Here is a 17,112-nt window from a genome sequence, read left to right as displayed (position 1 = left end):
ACTTAGAACATCAGCCCTTGCCCTCCGTTGTTCAACAGCAAAGTACTGTGCTCGCATCCTGTAGGGATGTAAAAATTTGTTTAATAAATAATCCATCTGAATGTTCTAAAAATGGTTAAAAATGGTTTGAACGGTTAAACGCATGGGGAGGAGGGAGCCGTGCTGGGCTTCACTCCTCACTGCCAAGCAGGAGCTGCCTAGCTGCAGTTCCCCCGACATGTGCAGAGCCGTAGCTGGGCAACTTTCGCTTGTGGGGAGCTAAGCCGAGCCCAGTTGCACCCGCCCATCCCGCTCTGCATGTGCGGGGAGAGCTGCGCTGGGCTCCACGCCTCCCCGAGAGCAAAAGCAGTTGGGCTGCTCTCACTCACGGGGAGCCGAGCCCAGCTGTAGCTTCCCCGCCTCGCTGGGCTCCATGCCTCCCTGTGAGTGAGAGTTGCCCAGCTACTCTCACTTGCAGGAAGCCAAGCTCAGCTGCTGCTGCCCCGCCTCCCCCCGCCCTCCTCTGCCCAGTTTAAACAGTATTCAGCTATTTAAAATGTTTAAACAGCTGATTACCATTTAAACATTTAGGCTTTTACATCCCTACCATGGGGTGTCACTCATCTCACATAAGGTTGGTTGATGTAGAGCTTAACAAAGCTATGCATATTGTTACTGGGACTTTATGGGCAACCCTGTTACCATGGCTACTGCCCACATTTGCTGTGAGAAGGCCTCTATCATGTTCTTGGCTAAGATCTGTGAGAATAGTGACTTGCCATTGTACGCATACCTCTTCAACCACACACCAACTCGCCTGTCTTCTAGATGCTCATTATGGTCATTTATGCTACCACAGGACATGATGGTGGAATCTACTTGGTGCAATGAGTGGTCAACAATGACAGCTGTTAATCACTCTCTCATCACAGACCCAACCATCTGTCCATCAGGTTTTGATCTGCCAAGGCACCTGTGGTCATCTCTGAACCATTTTCAAACAGGACAGGGCAACTGTGCAGCCAATCTCTTTAAATGTTTCATTTCCTAATGACCCGCAATGCAGCTGAGGTCAACTCCAGACTATGTCGCATATTACTGTTGAATGCCCACTGACTTATTTCAATGGTTGGCTACCCATTCTCCACCTGGCTGATGATGACACCATTAAATGTCTGGGCAGATTGCGCATACGCTGATTGAAATTAAGTACTTTTAAAGGAACTATTTACATTTCTGGTAACTTTGGCTCAGCTTCCTTCTGAAAGTTAACAAACAAACAAAAAACAACCCTTTTATCTTTAATAACACTGTGTCTTCTCTAGTCCTATTGCACGTGTCTTTTCTTATTCAGCACATAAATGGAGGAGAAACAATCATTTATAATCAAAAAATTATTGAGCTCCACAATATACAGTGAAATCCCTACTTTTAGAATGTCAGTGTGTTTTCCCCCCCTTCTGTACATTTTTATTATCCACCACCATGCTAAGTGCTCAGAATGAATTTATGAAATGAACTACTTCAGATTTGAAAAGATAGATGTGAGTGCAAAGTGGGCACCAGGGTCACTATCATATAATCTGTTGGAAGACAAGAATACACAGAGGAAAGAAATCTTATGAAAAGAGGCCTCAAACGTTTGGTCTTTTGCTTTGGAGTACAGCTATCAGACATCCAAAAATCTTGCTTGAATTGTTTAATCTTGCACTTTTTTAGCGAAGTAATAGACACTTTTTTGTTTACTATCTAAAGAGCACACGTGGCATAAGATATAATTATTTACCTTTCTAATAATTTCACTGGACTCATCATGGTTTCCCTCAACAGCATACAGAGCTACTGGAAAAATACTATGGAACTTGTAGGAAAAAAAGGGAGGACCCATCTATATGTGAGCATAATATTTCACTTATCTATTTCTCAACCTGTTTTTTGATATCTGAGAACATCTGAATGCACACATGGAATTGCAGCAGCATCACTCACAATGACAAAGACAGGCACAGAGCATTGCTAAACAAATTGTGCTGTTGCATTTTTTTAAATTGCAGTGGTAAAAAAGTAAAATGTTAAAGAGAGCGAGGGGCAGAGTGGAAATAACAGAAGAAATATAACACTACTGGACACTTCTGCAAACTCCACCAAATGCACTTCTGGTATGAGCCACTACTGTAAGAAAAGACCGGAATGCACTTTGAATGATATGAAGTCAGAAAACCTGGCACTGTCACTTCTTTATGTCCAAATGGTGACTGATCTTTGACAATCCTGGTATCCTCATGTGCCAAGATCCACAACTCTGATGGCTTCATAGCTGGCTCAAGACTGGCCTCAGGCACTGCTTCATAGTCCATTCACCTTTAAAACAGAGAAAATATTGGCAATGTTGTTATTAATTCCATGTGAAACCAAGCAGTAACAGAAACATGTATGTGAGCTGTTTGATTTATAGCAACCCGCCCAGTGCCTGTTGAGAATATGGACTGCAGTTGGATATCTGACCGAGAAAGAACCCATTTATTCCTGAATCTTTTGACACATAATTGCCACTAAAATTAGCAGAAATTCTAAGAAAATAAAATCCTTTTACTGACTACCAGAATTCCTTGTGGGAGAAACACATCAATCCCCTACTGAAATACACACTGAACTTGAGTGAATCTTAACATCTGCCTTCAGAATCTATTTTGTCTGCCATAATGAAATGCCGCTGAAAGCACGAGGCAAGAATTGCTGCTAACCCAGTAGATTCTCCTGCAGTTCCTAGTAAATCAAATAGAATGGTGTGGCCATCTGGCACTAGGTTTGGCTACTGATAAGTGAGAACAGAAGATACATCTTGGGACAATGACACAACACATAACATTCAAATTTCCATTTAAAAACTAGCTGTTTCAGGAGCCCAAGACACTCATCACTAAACACCAGAGGTTTTTTACTAGGGGCTATTCTTCACTGCAACAGTTACCTGAAGTTAGTACACTTGAGTAACTCCATGTAAGCTAGCTTAAGTGAGAACAGAGTGAGAATGACCACATTGTGAAACAACATTCCTGCTACACAAAGTGATAAGATTAGTAGCCGAGGAGTTGTTGTAAACTCCAGCTGCTGCATGCCTGCTGCTTTATTAATTAGAGCAGCAACCCTAGCACCTGACAAGCTAGCTGGCTCAAGCAAACTCAAGCTAGAGATTTTTGTGAGTGGATGGGAGTTGGTGTAGGGAGACAAACTTGAGTTATAGCTCGAGGCCCGACCTTAATGTAATACACTGTCTGCCATACCCAAGTCATTCTCAAGGTAAGCAAGACAGTCTTCTCTTCATTTGGTTGCTTCCCCAGGGGGTTGAATCCCAAGTTGCCAGCTGGCCACCCCAAGCCAGGCTTTGCAAAAGGGTGGAGAAAGCAGGGAAGAGGAAAAGTGGCTTCCTATATCAGAAATAGTTGCTATACTTGCATTTGCACACTGGATCCTATGCTTTTGCACTGTCCATTTTTGCATTTTGAGAGAGTTGGCTACCAAGGTAGCAAAAATGCTCGACTGTCTCCAAAGTCTGTCCCTTGACAGTCATTTTTGATGGATCATATACAAGACCTGAGGCAGGCTGATACAGTACTTTAGTCTTCTTGAAATTAAGTGAAAGTCCTAGGCTTTGGTAAGCTTGTGTAAAAAGAGCTAGTGTGGACTGAAGGTCATTCTCAGTATGTGCAAGGATAGCACAATCAACAGCATACTGCAGATCAATAATGGACACCTTGAGGATTTTAGAATTTGAGCGGAAACATTGACGATTAAAAAGCCGTCCATCCATTCTATATTGAATGTCAACTCCAGTGGGGAGACAGCCTTTAACAAGGAAGAGACTGACTGCTAAATAGATGGAGAACAAGATTGGGGCAATAACACAACCTTGCTAAACCCCAGTTTTGATGACAAAAGGGACCATCTCCAAACCATTACAAGAATGGTAGCCACCAGTTGATCATGAAGAAGCCTTAGGACCTTAATAATTTTGGAAGACAACCGAATCTTGCCAGCACCTTCCACAGCACTTCACGATTAACAGAGTCAAAGGCCTTCGTTAAATTGATGAAGGCTATGTATAGGTCTTGATTTTGCTCCCGAGACTTTTCCTGGATTGGAGGGCAACAAAAATCATATCAGCTGTCCCACAAGACTGTCTGAAAGCACACTGAGATTCTGGTAATGTTTCCTCAGCAAGGGGAAGTAATCGATTTAAGTGGTCAAAGCTTCCTTTGGGAAATTGCTTCAATGTGTTTTCATGGATCATGACCTACAGAAGAACACCAAGATTCAGGTCTATAAGAAGGTTGTCATCTGTAAACTTTATGGATGCAAAACCTGGGTGACCTACCAACAACACCTTAAGAGTTTGGAGAGGTATTACTAATGATGCCTCCAGAAGATCCTTCACATCAAGTAGGAAGATCATCACACTAATGCCATCATCCTTGCTGGAGCCAATGTCACCGGCATTGAAGCAATGATCCTTATGCACCAACTACGCTGGGTTGGACATTGTGTGCAGATGCCAGATTTTCACCTCCCAAAACAAGCTCTCTACTCTCCACTCATCTATGGTCAGAGATCTTGTGGTGGTCAGACGAAACGCTACAAAGATACACTGGAAGCATATCTTAAGAAAACTGGTGGGGACATCATAAGTTAGGAGGAGCAAGCTACCAACCAACCTCAATGGCACCATATCATCCATCAGGCAGTAGCCTGCTCTGAGGAGCAACATCTTGCCCTCAAAGCTGAAAAGAGAGAGAGAAGGAAGAAAAAAGGAAAACTTTCTTCCAGCGGGCAGCTGATCTGCTAGGAAATGTCTGTACCTATTGTGGGTGGAATTGTGGTTCAAGGATTGGATTCCTGAGTCATCTCAGGACCCATATGTAAATCAGTGCTAGAGATCATAGTCAAATCGAGGGATTGCCAATGATGAGTTGCTATACTCCCTTTCTCCCTACAGAAGCAGAGAAGCGAAGGTCCACAGGGAATAGCAGCTTTCCAGGTGATCACAACAGCAGCACACACTCCCCATAGAGTTGCCTCTCTCTAGCCTCAGTCTCCTCTCCACCTGTGAGGAGCAGCAGCAGAAGGAACAGAGGGTTGCTTTCCCATTTCTCCCGCCCCCATTCAGCAGAGACCCAGCAGGCAATGAAATAGGGCCAGACACAGATTCCACTCATTCTGCTGGATCTGGAACTACTGCAGCTGCCCCACTTTTCATTCCCCACATAAGGATCATGGCTGCAGAATATGGAGCACAAAGTACCTGAGACTAGTGAATACCTCCAGGACTGTGCTAGGGAGCCACAGCCTGCCCCAGTGGGAAGCCCATCAGCTCCTAGAGTTACTGTGGGACCCACTTTTGCTGCCACAATCCCCAGGGCCTCCATTAGAGCAGCACTGGACTGATCTAGGGTCTGAACTGGCTGACTGGCTGGCACCCAAGAGAATTCTTGGGATTTGGTCTGAGTCAGCACCATTATGTCTACCCAATGAAGCATGGCAAGACATCCTGCATCAGAGAGTAGGAGTAGAATGCCTTCTTCACACCTGCCAGGATACGATGACCCTCACCCACTAGGGATGAAGGGGGAGGGAGATACAGAAGCCAAGGAAGAGCTGGCATACTGGAAGAGGGTGATGGGAGATTGGCTGGAAACCTCCCCCTCCAGACCAGCCAAACCCCCAATGTAGCAGGATTGGTTTTCTGAGGAGACAGGAGGGAAACCTGGTTACTGTTGTAACCCATACTGTAACTGTTTGTTTTAATGTTTATTTTTAATAACGTAGCATTGTGTTTGGTCATCTCATGTATTTGTTTTAGTTCAGTTGCATCATATGTTTGTCTTTCAGCATTAAAAGTATAATTTGTGTGATGGTTTGTACTTTGTTTGGACTAGAGTTAGATTTGAAAGTTTGTTCAGTTTATATCTTAAGTTTTTTGTGTGGGTACATGAGAGTGGTGGGTACATCTGTGAATGTAAGTTTTCATTGTGCCTGTAGTGCAACTTTTCCCCTCCCATTCTTACTGCAGTTGTGTGTGCGCTGGTTTTTTTTGCCCTTGTCTATTCATTTATCCACCTGGTACTTGTACAGTTATTCCATATCTGAGGAAAAATTGCTGATTTTGTTTGGCCTCTGGCATACACTCTGTATAATGTCCATTTCTTTTGATGTCTAGTACAGTTCAGAACATTGTGGCAGTTGTGACTGAAGATTCAAGACAAAAAGACAGCTGAAGATGAGTGGGCAATATGATGGGCTACATTTTCAAGTGTTCTATGGGATTTTTAGCTGCAGGATTCCCATTGATTTTAATGGAAGCGGCACAGCTAAAATATAATTCAATATTTTTAAATTTTTCCCTGTTACATATCCTTGAATTTCTAGTTTTCATGCTGAACACATTGAAAAGCAGGACCATGTGTGTGGTGTTGGTGCTAGAACAAAATTTGTATCATTAGAAGGATGAAAGTGCATTGAGGCAAATAGCTGAAATGAGATAGTGTGTGATATATGAGAAAGCAGAACAATTGGAAGAAGCCTCTCATGAACTATAGAAAGTATTAAACAGGCTATAAGAATGTACAGAGGGTATAGTTATCAGGTATAGTTTTGGCTCACATTATGTGCTGCTAAAAGGTACATTATAGTACAAAAGGTCAGTGTGTCACTGCAGATCTTTGTGCAATTTCGTAATATAGAACAAATAATGCAAAAGGGAAAAATAATATTTCTCAGAAAGTGGAGTATAGCAAATCAATCAGACCTGCATAAATGGTGTTGAGTAAAAGGTTTCCTACAACATACACCTCACTTACAAACAAAGTCATGACTCTTGATTGTTATATGCAAATATATTACTCATTTGCATGAAGGGCTGTTCTCATTATTTATTACTATAGCAAAAGGAAAATACGCTGTGTGGAGGATTTAAAATGTTATTATGCGGAAGGTGGGAATGGAAACTAGCAGTCATGGGGGAAGATATTTTTAAAGCAGACTCCTGGATGGATATGGCATAAACTATAGTGAGCAAGGTTTATATTAATATTGAAAATGTGAAGGGAGTAGAGAGAGAGCCATCTAGCTCAGAGACTGGAAAATTTGCTAAAAGCAAACAGAAGAATGGCCATACTAGGTCAGACCAATGGTCCCAGTATCATATCTTCTGACAATGGCCAGGGCCAGATGCTTCAAAGGGAATGAAAAGAACAGAGCAATTATCAAGTGATCCATCCCCAGTCAGCCCATCCTAGCATTTGGCAGTCAGAGGCTTAGGGACACCCACAGCATGAGGTTAAATCCCTGACCATCTTGGCTAATAGCCACTGATGGACTTATCATCCATGAACTTGTCTAATTCTTTTTTGAACCAAGCTATAGTTTTGCACTTCACAACATTCCCTGTCAAGAAGTTCCACAACATCCCCTGTGCACTGTGTGAAGAAGTACTTCTTTTTGTTTGTGTAAACCTGTTGCCTATTAATTTCATTGGGTGATCCCTAGAAGATCTGAGGGCTCTTCTGAAACCTAAATTTCTGGTAGCTCAGAGTCCTTTACTGCAGCCCACTTCTTCAACATACAAAATCTAGTGGACCTGAAATGAAGATGGCTTCACTGGAAGAGTTGATTAATCTTCTGAAACAAATTGCTAGATTGCGAGATTCACCTGAAGCAAAATTTGAGTAAGGTGAAGAAAGGCACACCCAACGATAAAATTGTGTTAATTATAAGACAATCTCAGATGGATGAATTGAGTTGATGGAGAATCAGGTCAGAAACAAAAATATCTGGTTAGCTGTCATCCACTTCCAACTGGAGATAAAAGCTCCTGATCCCATTGCCTATTTGGAATAAGTGATTGCCTCAATGTGGGGCACAGAAGTGTAAGTTGACCACATCAATGACATATAGTAAGAATCTGCAAAGTTTCTGTGAGAGATATGGCTTTGAAATTCAACTGGAACACAATTTTTGCCATCATGTGGAAGCTTGCAGTAGCCAGGAAAAAGAGACGTATCATTTGAAGGAAACAAGATTCTAAACTCTTTTTTCTCAGTTTAGCAACACAGAAGATAATGGGTGTAGGTGAAACGTGCTTTCACAAAGAAAGTGTGGAGACAGCAGTTATGATTCTAAGCAGAGGCAGATTAAGGCATAGGCACTATAAACCTGTGCCTAAAGCCTCACTTCATGGAACATTGTGAGATAACAAGATTGTATGTTATATCTGACTCTCAACTTTCATTTGAAAAAAAAAATCCATCTAGGATGGTTGCAAAGAAAAACTTTAAAATGTGAACCCAGTGATGTCTGCCTATGTGTGCAGACAGCCTGAAACAATAGCTCTGAGAGATATGAATTGCCCCAGGTGGCTCAATGGGATGTTAACTCCAAGACCCACTGTTTGGCCTGGCTCTGCCAGCATCAGCCCAGCAAAAGACTGTGTGTGACACGAACAAAGGAGTAAAGTAGGCGAGACCTACTCACCACCTCCACTGAAACACCCTGGTTGTTAGTGAAAGCACTGGCTGGGTACCAGGGAAGACACCCATCATGCTTCTTCTCTTTCCTTTCCGGGAGCGAGTGGGAGCTCCTCATCCCACTTTAGCTGATGGTTCAGGCTGCAGCATGGAGGCAGGGCTATAGGAGGTCCTATAAGATGATGTTTCTAGGGCCCTAGTTTTGCCTTTATCTGACTCCCTATTCTAAGAGTCGTATTTTGCCATGAATTTTCATGTCAGAAGAATGTTGATTTAAAAAGATGAAACTTCTTCACGCTTTAGCGTCATGTGAAACTACCGGTTTTCAACCTGCAATAATTCCCAAGATCAATGTCTATATTTTCATGATTATTAACAAATTTTGCTGGCAGAACCAGTGAAGTCTTTTCAAAATTCTACTTTCTACAACACATCAGAAAATTACCATTTTTTTTATAGAGAAACCGTGGGGGGGGGGGGGGGGGGTAAGAGAGCAGGAAGAGAGTGTTGGCAGCAAAATAACACTTTTTACTATGCAATTTGCTTTTATTTTTCACTTTTAAAAAGTCAGACATAAGTGGAAAAAGTTTAACTATCCAACAAGTCCACTAAAATAAAATTCTAGATTGTTCTGGCCAGTGTATCAAGAATGTTTTTCATACATAGTTGTTGCTTTTCCTTTCAACATAGAAGACAAAATTAATACTTGATATAACTCCATTGTACTACATAGGGTTACACCAGCAATGAACTTGGTCTAGATTGTTTAAGTAAAAAGATACAACAACATACCATTACTCAGTAAATATACTTCAGGAAAGAACCATGCAGTAATCTGGTATAATTTTTTGAATATTGCTGAACTACCTAAAAGTGTGATTTCTAACAGGAAAATAAAAGAAATTAACAAAAGTGGTTTGTCAACAGAACAAAATAACACCATAGTAATGCTATTGTGTATTTACATACTCAACAACAGAAAATGACAATCTTATAGTTGTTTACCAGGGCTGTCATGGGTTCTCTTTATATTAAATGTTGTTGTTATTTTTAATAGAGACTCAAGGAACTGAAACAGAGGGAGTTCGCTCGAAATGTAGCTTCCAAGTCAAGAAAAGATGAAAGGAAACAGGAAAAGGCCCTTCAACGTTTGCACAAGTTAGCTGAACTGAGGAAAGAGGCAGCATGGTGAGTGAATAGCTACTGAAATGGAAAAAACACTGGAAAAATAATCCTCAATATTAGTTGGGGTTATGGATCACATGACTGTTAAGACCCACCACCCAGAACAAGGTGCACATAGTTTTATGGCAATCTCTAAGCTGTATGTATGCAGTAATTTGATCTGGCACTATGTGAAGAAATAAATGTTTAACGTTACTTTTTAGTGGAGCTAAAATGACATGTATTTTTAGTTAAAATATGTTCCATATATATTTCATAAAGTCAGGCACAGTGTTGAAAGCATCAGTGAATTAGGTCAAGCATTTGAAGCTAGGTATTATTTTATTGATGAGGAAAGGATACACTCTATCTTTCCTAGATGTAACAAATCTGTGTGACTTAGTGTTCAAACTGCTCACCTGGGAATGAATCAGGAAATCTAGTATTACATTTAAATAGCTAGAGAAACTATATAGGGGAATACCTTAAAAGAAAATGTTCCTTTTCCTGAACCCATCAGCATGCATACCCTAACTGTAACAATCACTTCTTACCAGATGTAAATTCTCTGTTGAATCTGGAAATATGTTCCTAGTTGATATTTCTGAGTTTGAGGTGACAGCCTTCTTACCAAAAATGTACTTACTTATGACACAGACAACCCAGTGTAAATGAATTCAAATCACTTTCAGTTTGCTCCAATATAAGTCTAACAATCACAGAAAAAATAGTTGGTGATTAATGTGTAAATAAAATGTTTATCCAGACGTTGTTTATTGTGAGAACTGCATCTCACCAGGTGAACTGCCACATTATTAATTATTAGGCACAAGGCCTGTAGTATTCTGTTGAAAACTGGTATGTTGTACAACATATTGAAACAAAGCCTATCTAAGCAAGTGGGTATGCAATGGTAGGTAGGTGTGTATGGAATGAACATACAGAACACAGTTTGTAATTTCTTTGCGGCAACATATATATATAATGATATATATTATATCATTATATATATGTGTGTGTATATATATATATATATATATTAATGAGAAATGGCAGGTTTTTTCACTACTGTATCAGGCCTTTGCAATCTTTAAATAACACACTGCTAGATCTTTCTATCTAACTCCAAGCTGTGTTAGCGATAACATAGAAAGGTATATCTATTAATGGTATACAGCAGAGAGGGTGAAAAGACAATGGAGCATCCAGTGTATGTACTAAGTTGAAATTGCTAGCTGGCCTCCTGGGATCGTGTTTGCATTTAGATATTGGCTATAAATGCTTAAGAAGCACAATTCAGGAATGTTACATCAAAGAAAAGAGAAATATATCTGTTAAAGTCTGACTAGACTGTGAAAAGTGACTGTTTAGAATGTCAGTGAGGTTCCATATTTATTCTCTCTCAATGACTTGTATATTGAACTTGGTTTAGAAGTAAAAAGTCTAGCTGCCAATCTTATAAACTCAGTGTATTAACATCAGCCTCTAAAATTCATGTCCAGTAATATGAATTCTGCAATCAGAAATTAGCTTTTTATTTACGGTACATAAGTCCAGTTTGCACTCCCATGCTGTATTGACTTTTTAATGCTAAAGTAGTAAATACCTCATTTTGCCAGTAAGCTAATATACACGTCTTGGAATAGAGACATATAGAAACAAACTCCTTAACTGTGCCAAAGTATTTGGAAGTGCGTACATTTTGTGAGCACAAAAACCATTTTTGCTAGCAAACTTGGCACTTACATGTGTAAAACGGATGTACTTACATAGTTTACTGACAGAATTAAAGAAGCTCATTTAAAATGTGGATGAAAAGGAACCGATATATTTAAGTGGCTGATGTAAATTTTAGTTACTTTTCTGACATATAAATATATAGTTGTTGATTCCATTTATTGTTTTAATTACTTGAGGTAGGTTCAAAAGCAGCAGAAAAAAATAGTATCCTTTCAATTAAATGAAAATCTTATTAAAATATTTAATTGACAAAATAGAATGCAATGTACATTTTAGGAGGAGGAGAGTACAGAGTCTGACCTAAGTTTACCAACTAATACCAGAGGAACAGACTCTTCATGCTACACATCACAACATCATTTGGTCTGATTGCCTCTCCATGTAGACGGAGGATGGCCGGACCAAATTTGAGTGGTTTTGCAATCCCGTGCCACAGGTTGCAAACAACACTCACTGAAATTTGGCTTAGCTGCTCCTCTGTCTATAGAACCACTCTTTAAAAGTGGTCGGGCCATGGCCCCACTTCCTCCTGGCTTTGCAGAATGAGGAACTTTGAACAAGTGCAAAACTCTGTGGGGAAGGGTGTTTACCGGTACCCCTTATCTCCCTAATCATCACTACTGACATCAGTTCATGTTGTAAGGCTACTTTTTTCAGTTAGGTTGGTAACTAACATTTTTGGCTTTGTGTCTATTCTCTTTTGTGAAGTGCTTTTTCTGGTTTGAGGGGATGATGTTTATATGAAGGGTAAGACCGCAGCTGAATTTTGTGCTCTGTCTGTATTTAATAATTATTGTAATAATTATTATATTATTGTTCATATGGGTGCTATTTAAGGCAGTAAATAAACAGAGATACAAACATTTTTGCTAGTATTTTCTAGGTTGGGCTGGTAAAAAGGCAAAACTTAGTTTTGTGAAAAAGCTATTTAAAGGTATTTTCAACCAAGCTGGAATCAGGTAACACAGGAACTCTCATGAAAAACCCTTTTCTTGTGAGATATCCACACTGATTTCCAGCCAAAATAGAATAAATGCAGATAAGCATGCATGCTTCTGGATGATTACCTGTACTGAATTTTTGAAGGATTTCAGTTTTTTCCAATCATTACTTCAAATATGTCAGTTTGATTTTCCAGTTAAAAAAAGAAGTGTTGTACTGTATTGTGAAAGACAGGACTTTATTGGCTGAGTTTCAAAAGTAACATGACCTGTAGTAATGCAGAAATCCCCAAATTGTGGTCTATAGACTACTGGGCTCTTCTCCTTGCTTCTTGTTGAGTGAAACAGAACAAATGGGATGAGGAGATGAAATCAAGAACAAAAGTAGACAGTGTAATTAGTTTTTTTTCATGAAGGATAAATCATTTATTGCACTAGGGTCAGCTGAAAGTACACAAATACTCTCCAAATCTTAATTTTTGTATGTAAGAATTTGATGAGGTTTCCACAGTTATGTTTGTGATCATAAATAGGAGTGATCACAAATAGGTGGTCAAAAATGGATGGGGAGGCAGTCTCCATGAGAGAGAAGTGATTTATGAGACATTCTCCGTTCTACTATATTTTGCAGTAGAAAGAAGTTTGAAAACCCAGGCTGTAACATATTCCTGTTTTGGAGCTATAACAACTTAACCTGTTCCCCTAGAAATCTTTGTGGAAACAAATGTAGCACCGTGTTCTGGCAATAATAGCACAATGGGAATGCAGTAACTGTGAACATTTAATTTCTTTGAAGTGTATCTTATGGAATGTTTTTGGTTTTTTTTAGTGCTCCCGGGAGTGGCCCCATGTTCAAGTCCACTACAGTTACTGTGAGAGAGAATTTTAATGAAATCCCACAAAGTTCGATCACAGACTCTGCTAACAAACAACAACATTTCAATTGTACATTAATGCACAATGCACAGAGTGCTAACGAAGTTACTTCAAGTGCTTTTCCCACTTCTGAAAGTGCAACTAATACCAAGTCTGACACTAATAAAATTGGGGATCAAATGCAAGGAGTCCATGGACATAAAATAGGATTCTCTTTTGCTTTTCCTAAGAAAGCATCAGTCAAGTTGGAGTCCTCGGCTGCTGCTTTCTATGAATATAACGATGAAACATCTAGTGAACGTGGATTGAGCAGAAGAAGTAGATTTGTTCCAGGAACCTGTAATCTTCAGTCTCCATCACCAACAGAAATAATTTTGTGCTCTGAGGAGAAACTTAACTACATTCACCCACTGATGGAAAAATGCACTGACACAGCAGAAGTTCCTGAAGCTCAAGAGTCAAAAGAACTATCCGGTAAAGAGAATACAACACTAGAGAATACAGTATTAGTTCCTGCTGATTCTCATTTGAAACAACCCGCGTCTTCTTATTTGGACAGCTATTGTGTTGATGTCAATTCAACAGCATTACCAGATCAATCACTGTCCACAGTTGCCGTTAGTAATCAGAAAGTAGAAAGTATCAGTTCTGAACTGTTGGGAAACAAATCCACAGCTCTTGATATCACTGATGATTGCTTATCTTTGCAAGATCTCACAGAGGAAAAGGATAAATACATTCATAGTGATTCATCCACAACTGAAGCAGAAATTAAAAAGCTTAGGTCTGACATACTTCTGTCATCAAATTCTGAAGGGGAGAGTACAGCCTTACAGAACAAACAAGAAACACATAAAAGACCTTGTGAACCATTTGTTCCTGTTCTGAGCAAACATGGCTCGTCTGTTCTTCAGTGGCCATCTGAAATGTTAATTTACACAAATACAGAACCATCTATTTCATATAGCTGTAATCCTTTATGTTTTGACTTCAAGTCATCAAGAATAAGTGATTGTATGTCAAATGTACCTCATTCGCGTCACAAGACTGAGTCCAACCAGAGTCTTGTTTTAGATTACACAAATAAATCTATTTCAGAATGTGCTGATTACAAAACAGAAATTAATAAAAATGTATGCAACCAAGCAACATCGCTTATAACAGATGTTTCATTAGCTAAAAGCTGTGATCCTGCAACAAATCAAGATAAAATGTGCTTGGATGCCTCTTTCAGGACTGGAAAAACAGAAAAATACCACATTTCCAAAAAACACTTACGACAGGACACCATGACAGATGATAAACACAACAAAGTCTGGAACAAAGAAATTCACAAAAGATGGTTTCACAAAAATAGGAAAAGAAAAAGGAGAAAATTATGTCATCACCATCATGAGGAAACAGCAAAGGCAGAAGCTGAAGTTTCTTCAACAGTTGAACAGGAAATTAATTATGGCAATGAAGATAAATATCAGCACCTTCAGAATACTTCAGGGAAGTGCAGAGATGAAACTGTAAGCGTATGGTTAGCTGCAGAGCAGTTACAACAGTCGTGTCAAAAACTTGGCATTGAAAACAGTGATCACAAAAGAACCATATCCACATCAACACATATACATGGGGACAAAGGCCCATGTGGGGCTTGGAACACAAAAAGTACCAATGACCACTGCATTGACTCTGAACCTCTGCACAGAAAGTACAAAGCTAACTCTCAAAGGCAGTCGAAACAAATACCTTTGAATTCTGGAAGACATAACTTAATATATTCTAGAACATTATGTAGCTGTAAGGTTAGAAGATCCAGCTGTAACCCAGATCATAAATGTTTGGGCCAATATAGTGAGGAAAAATTTACGAGTCAAAGCCAGTCTATAAAGAGAGCCTACAACTTCTTGACTGATGAACCTGAAAGATCCCATCGAAAACGAAGACACCATACATACTCTTGTTCATCAGATGAAAGTTCACATAGACAGGCGTTTTTATCAGAAGAGTATCTCAAGCAAACAAGTAATCTTGCTGCACATTGTAAGCCTAAAAGGAAAAGGAGGAGAAAAAGATCTAAAATCCATCATATATTTATCAACAAAGAACTAAGAAGAAATGAAAATCACAGACTTTCAAGAGGCAATTCTACATTAAATATTTTGGGGGAATTGTTAACTCACAAAAATACACAGCAAACAAAAAGTCAACCCATAAAAGATGATACAAAAAATGTGGAGCAAACAACACAGCTGGTAGAAAACAAGTTGACTCTACAATCTGATTGTTTGCTTTTATCTGAAAATAACAAGTCAACAGAGTGTTTAGCAATGGAGACCTCTCCAAGTACAGTTTTGGAGGACTTCACCCATTCTTCTGCTTCTGTTATTGAACATAGTGTTCTGACAACTGCAACCCCAGAGAACATGCTAGAAGAAGAAAAGAAACATGAAAATGTAAGGGCTCATGAAAGTCAATCTCCTTATAAAGTGCCCAGTATTGATAGAAATGTGGAACAAACTCTTCCTAAATCATTTCTATGCCACTATGAAGTAGGAGAGCCCATACCACAAGAAAAAATAAATGAGGCAACCAGTGAATGGCTGCGGTATAATTCAGGCACATTTAACAGCCCTCCACCTTTGTCATTCAAAGAAGCACATATAAATAGTCATACCTTTTTAACCACGGAACAGATACTCGCCCCATTTACACTGCCTGATCAGACATTGATATTTCCCCCAGAAAACCATGGAAAATTCAAAGACGTGCAATGTGAGGCCTATCAGCAGATCATGCAGCAAAACATGCTGGCTAACAAGGTGAAGTTTGCCTTCCCTCCCACTGCAATCCAACCTTCTAATTCTCCTCTGCAGCCTTTGCCCTTGCAGCAGCCATTGTGTTCTACCTCTGTAACCACAATCCATCACACTGTTTTACAGCAGCATGCAGCTGCTGCTGCTGCAAGTACATTTAAGGTTCTTCAGCCGCACCAACAGTTTCTTTCACAGGTCCCAGCCCTTTCAAGAACACCTTTACCTCATCTCACAGTAGGACCTAGACTTTGTCCAGGAAGCCACACAACTTTTGTGGCTCCCCCACAATTGCCACTGATTCCAACTTCTGTCCTTCATCCGAGTCACCTGGCTTTCCCTCCTTTGCCCCATGCACTATTTCCTTCACTGCTTTCACCACATCCCACTGTCATTCCATTACAGCCCCTCTTCTAGGGCAGGTTTGCAACAATCACAGTGGGAAGAGTTGTCTCCAAATGAGCCAACTGCTATACGTAAGCACTCATCAGTTTTGACAAATTGTTCTTTAAGTGGCTGAAATAAGCAGATTAAAATGCCTCATTAATTTGGAATCATTGACTGTAAGTGTAACAATGCAAATATGTATGTAAAGTTCAGCTCCATAATATAACTAAAGCACTGAATAGTCTGATACTAATATGAACTATATATATATACGTGGAAATCATGTCTTAGGGCCATATACATTAGAATATGTATAATGTATATAAAATATATTTATAGTATTGATTTATGTTGTAAAGTATGCTCCTTTTGTTTTTTATCTTTGTGAACTTGCACCTATTTAATGTTTAGACGAAGCTGATGCACTGTTTTGTACTGTTTCTTGAAACTGTAAATCTAGTGACAAACTCTCTTGCAATAAATTTTTGTTAACTATTTAAGTTCATTCATTGTAAGCCTCACAGAGGATGGGTTTCAGCATTTGAATAACATTGTCTACTCCTGCTATGTTTGGATAATCAGGTTTCCTATCATTGAATGATTTATCACCATGCTCAGAGGCTAATGTGTTAAGGGTAACTGTCTTACCAAGCAAGAGACAAAGGGTAATAGATCTGTTTGTATTAGCAGTTTGATGTCACTGAG

General features: G+C 39.5%; 1 protein-coding gene across 1 annotated transcript in view; it reads left to right on the top strand.

The window, feature by feature from the left end:
* Window positions 1-16,902, top strand: part of ZNF804A (zinc finger protein 804A) — a 237,860-nt gene extending 220,958 nt beyond the window's left edge. Inside the window, exons 3-4 of the mRNA XM_067549069.1 lie at window positions 9,556-9,686; window positions 13,173-16,902. Coding sequence (XP_067405170.1) covers window positions 9,556-9,686; window positions 13,173-16,437 — 3,396 coding nt within the window. The 3' untranslated portion in view covers window positions 16,438-16,902. The remainder of the gene's footprint in view (window positions 1-9,555; window positions 9,687-13,172) is intronic.
* Window positions 16,903-17,112: the final 210 nt, after the last annotated feature.

This window comes from Emydura macquarii, unplaced genomic scaffold, assembly GCF_026122565.2.
Source record: "Emydura macquarii macquarii isolate MOO-44397 ecotype Brisbane River unplaced genomic scaffold, CSIRO-AGI_Emac_v2 contig_1253, whole genome shotgun sequence".
NCBI classification, from domain to species: Eukaryota; Metazoa; Chordata; order Testudines; family Chelidae; genus Emydura; species Emydura macquarii.
Note: the sequence above shows the minus strand (reverse complement) of the source record. Positions and strands in the feature narration are given on the sequence as shown.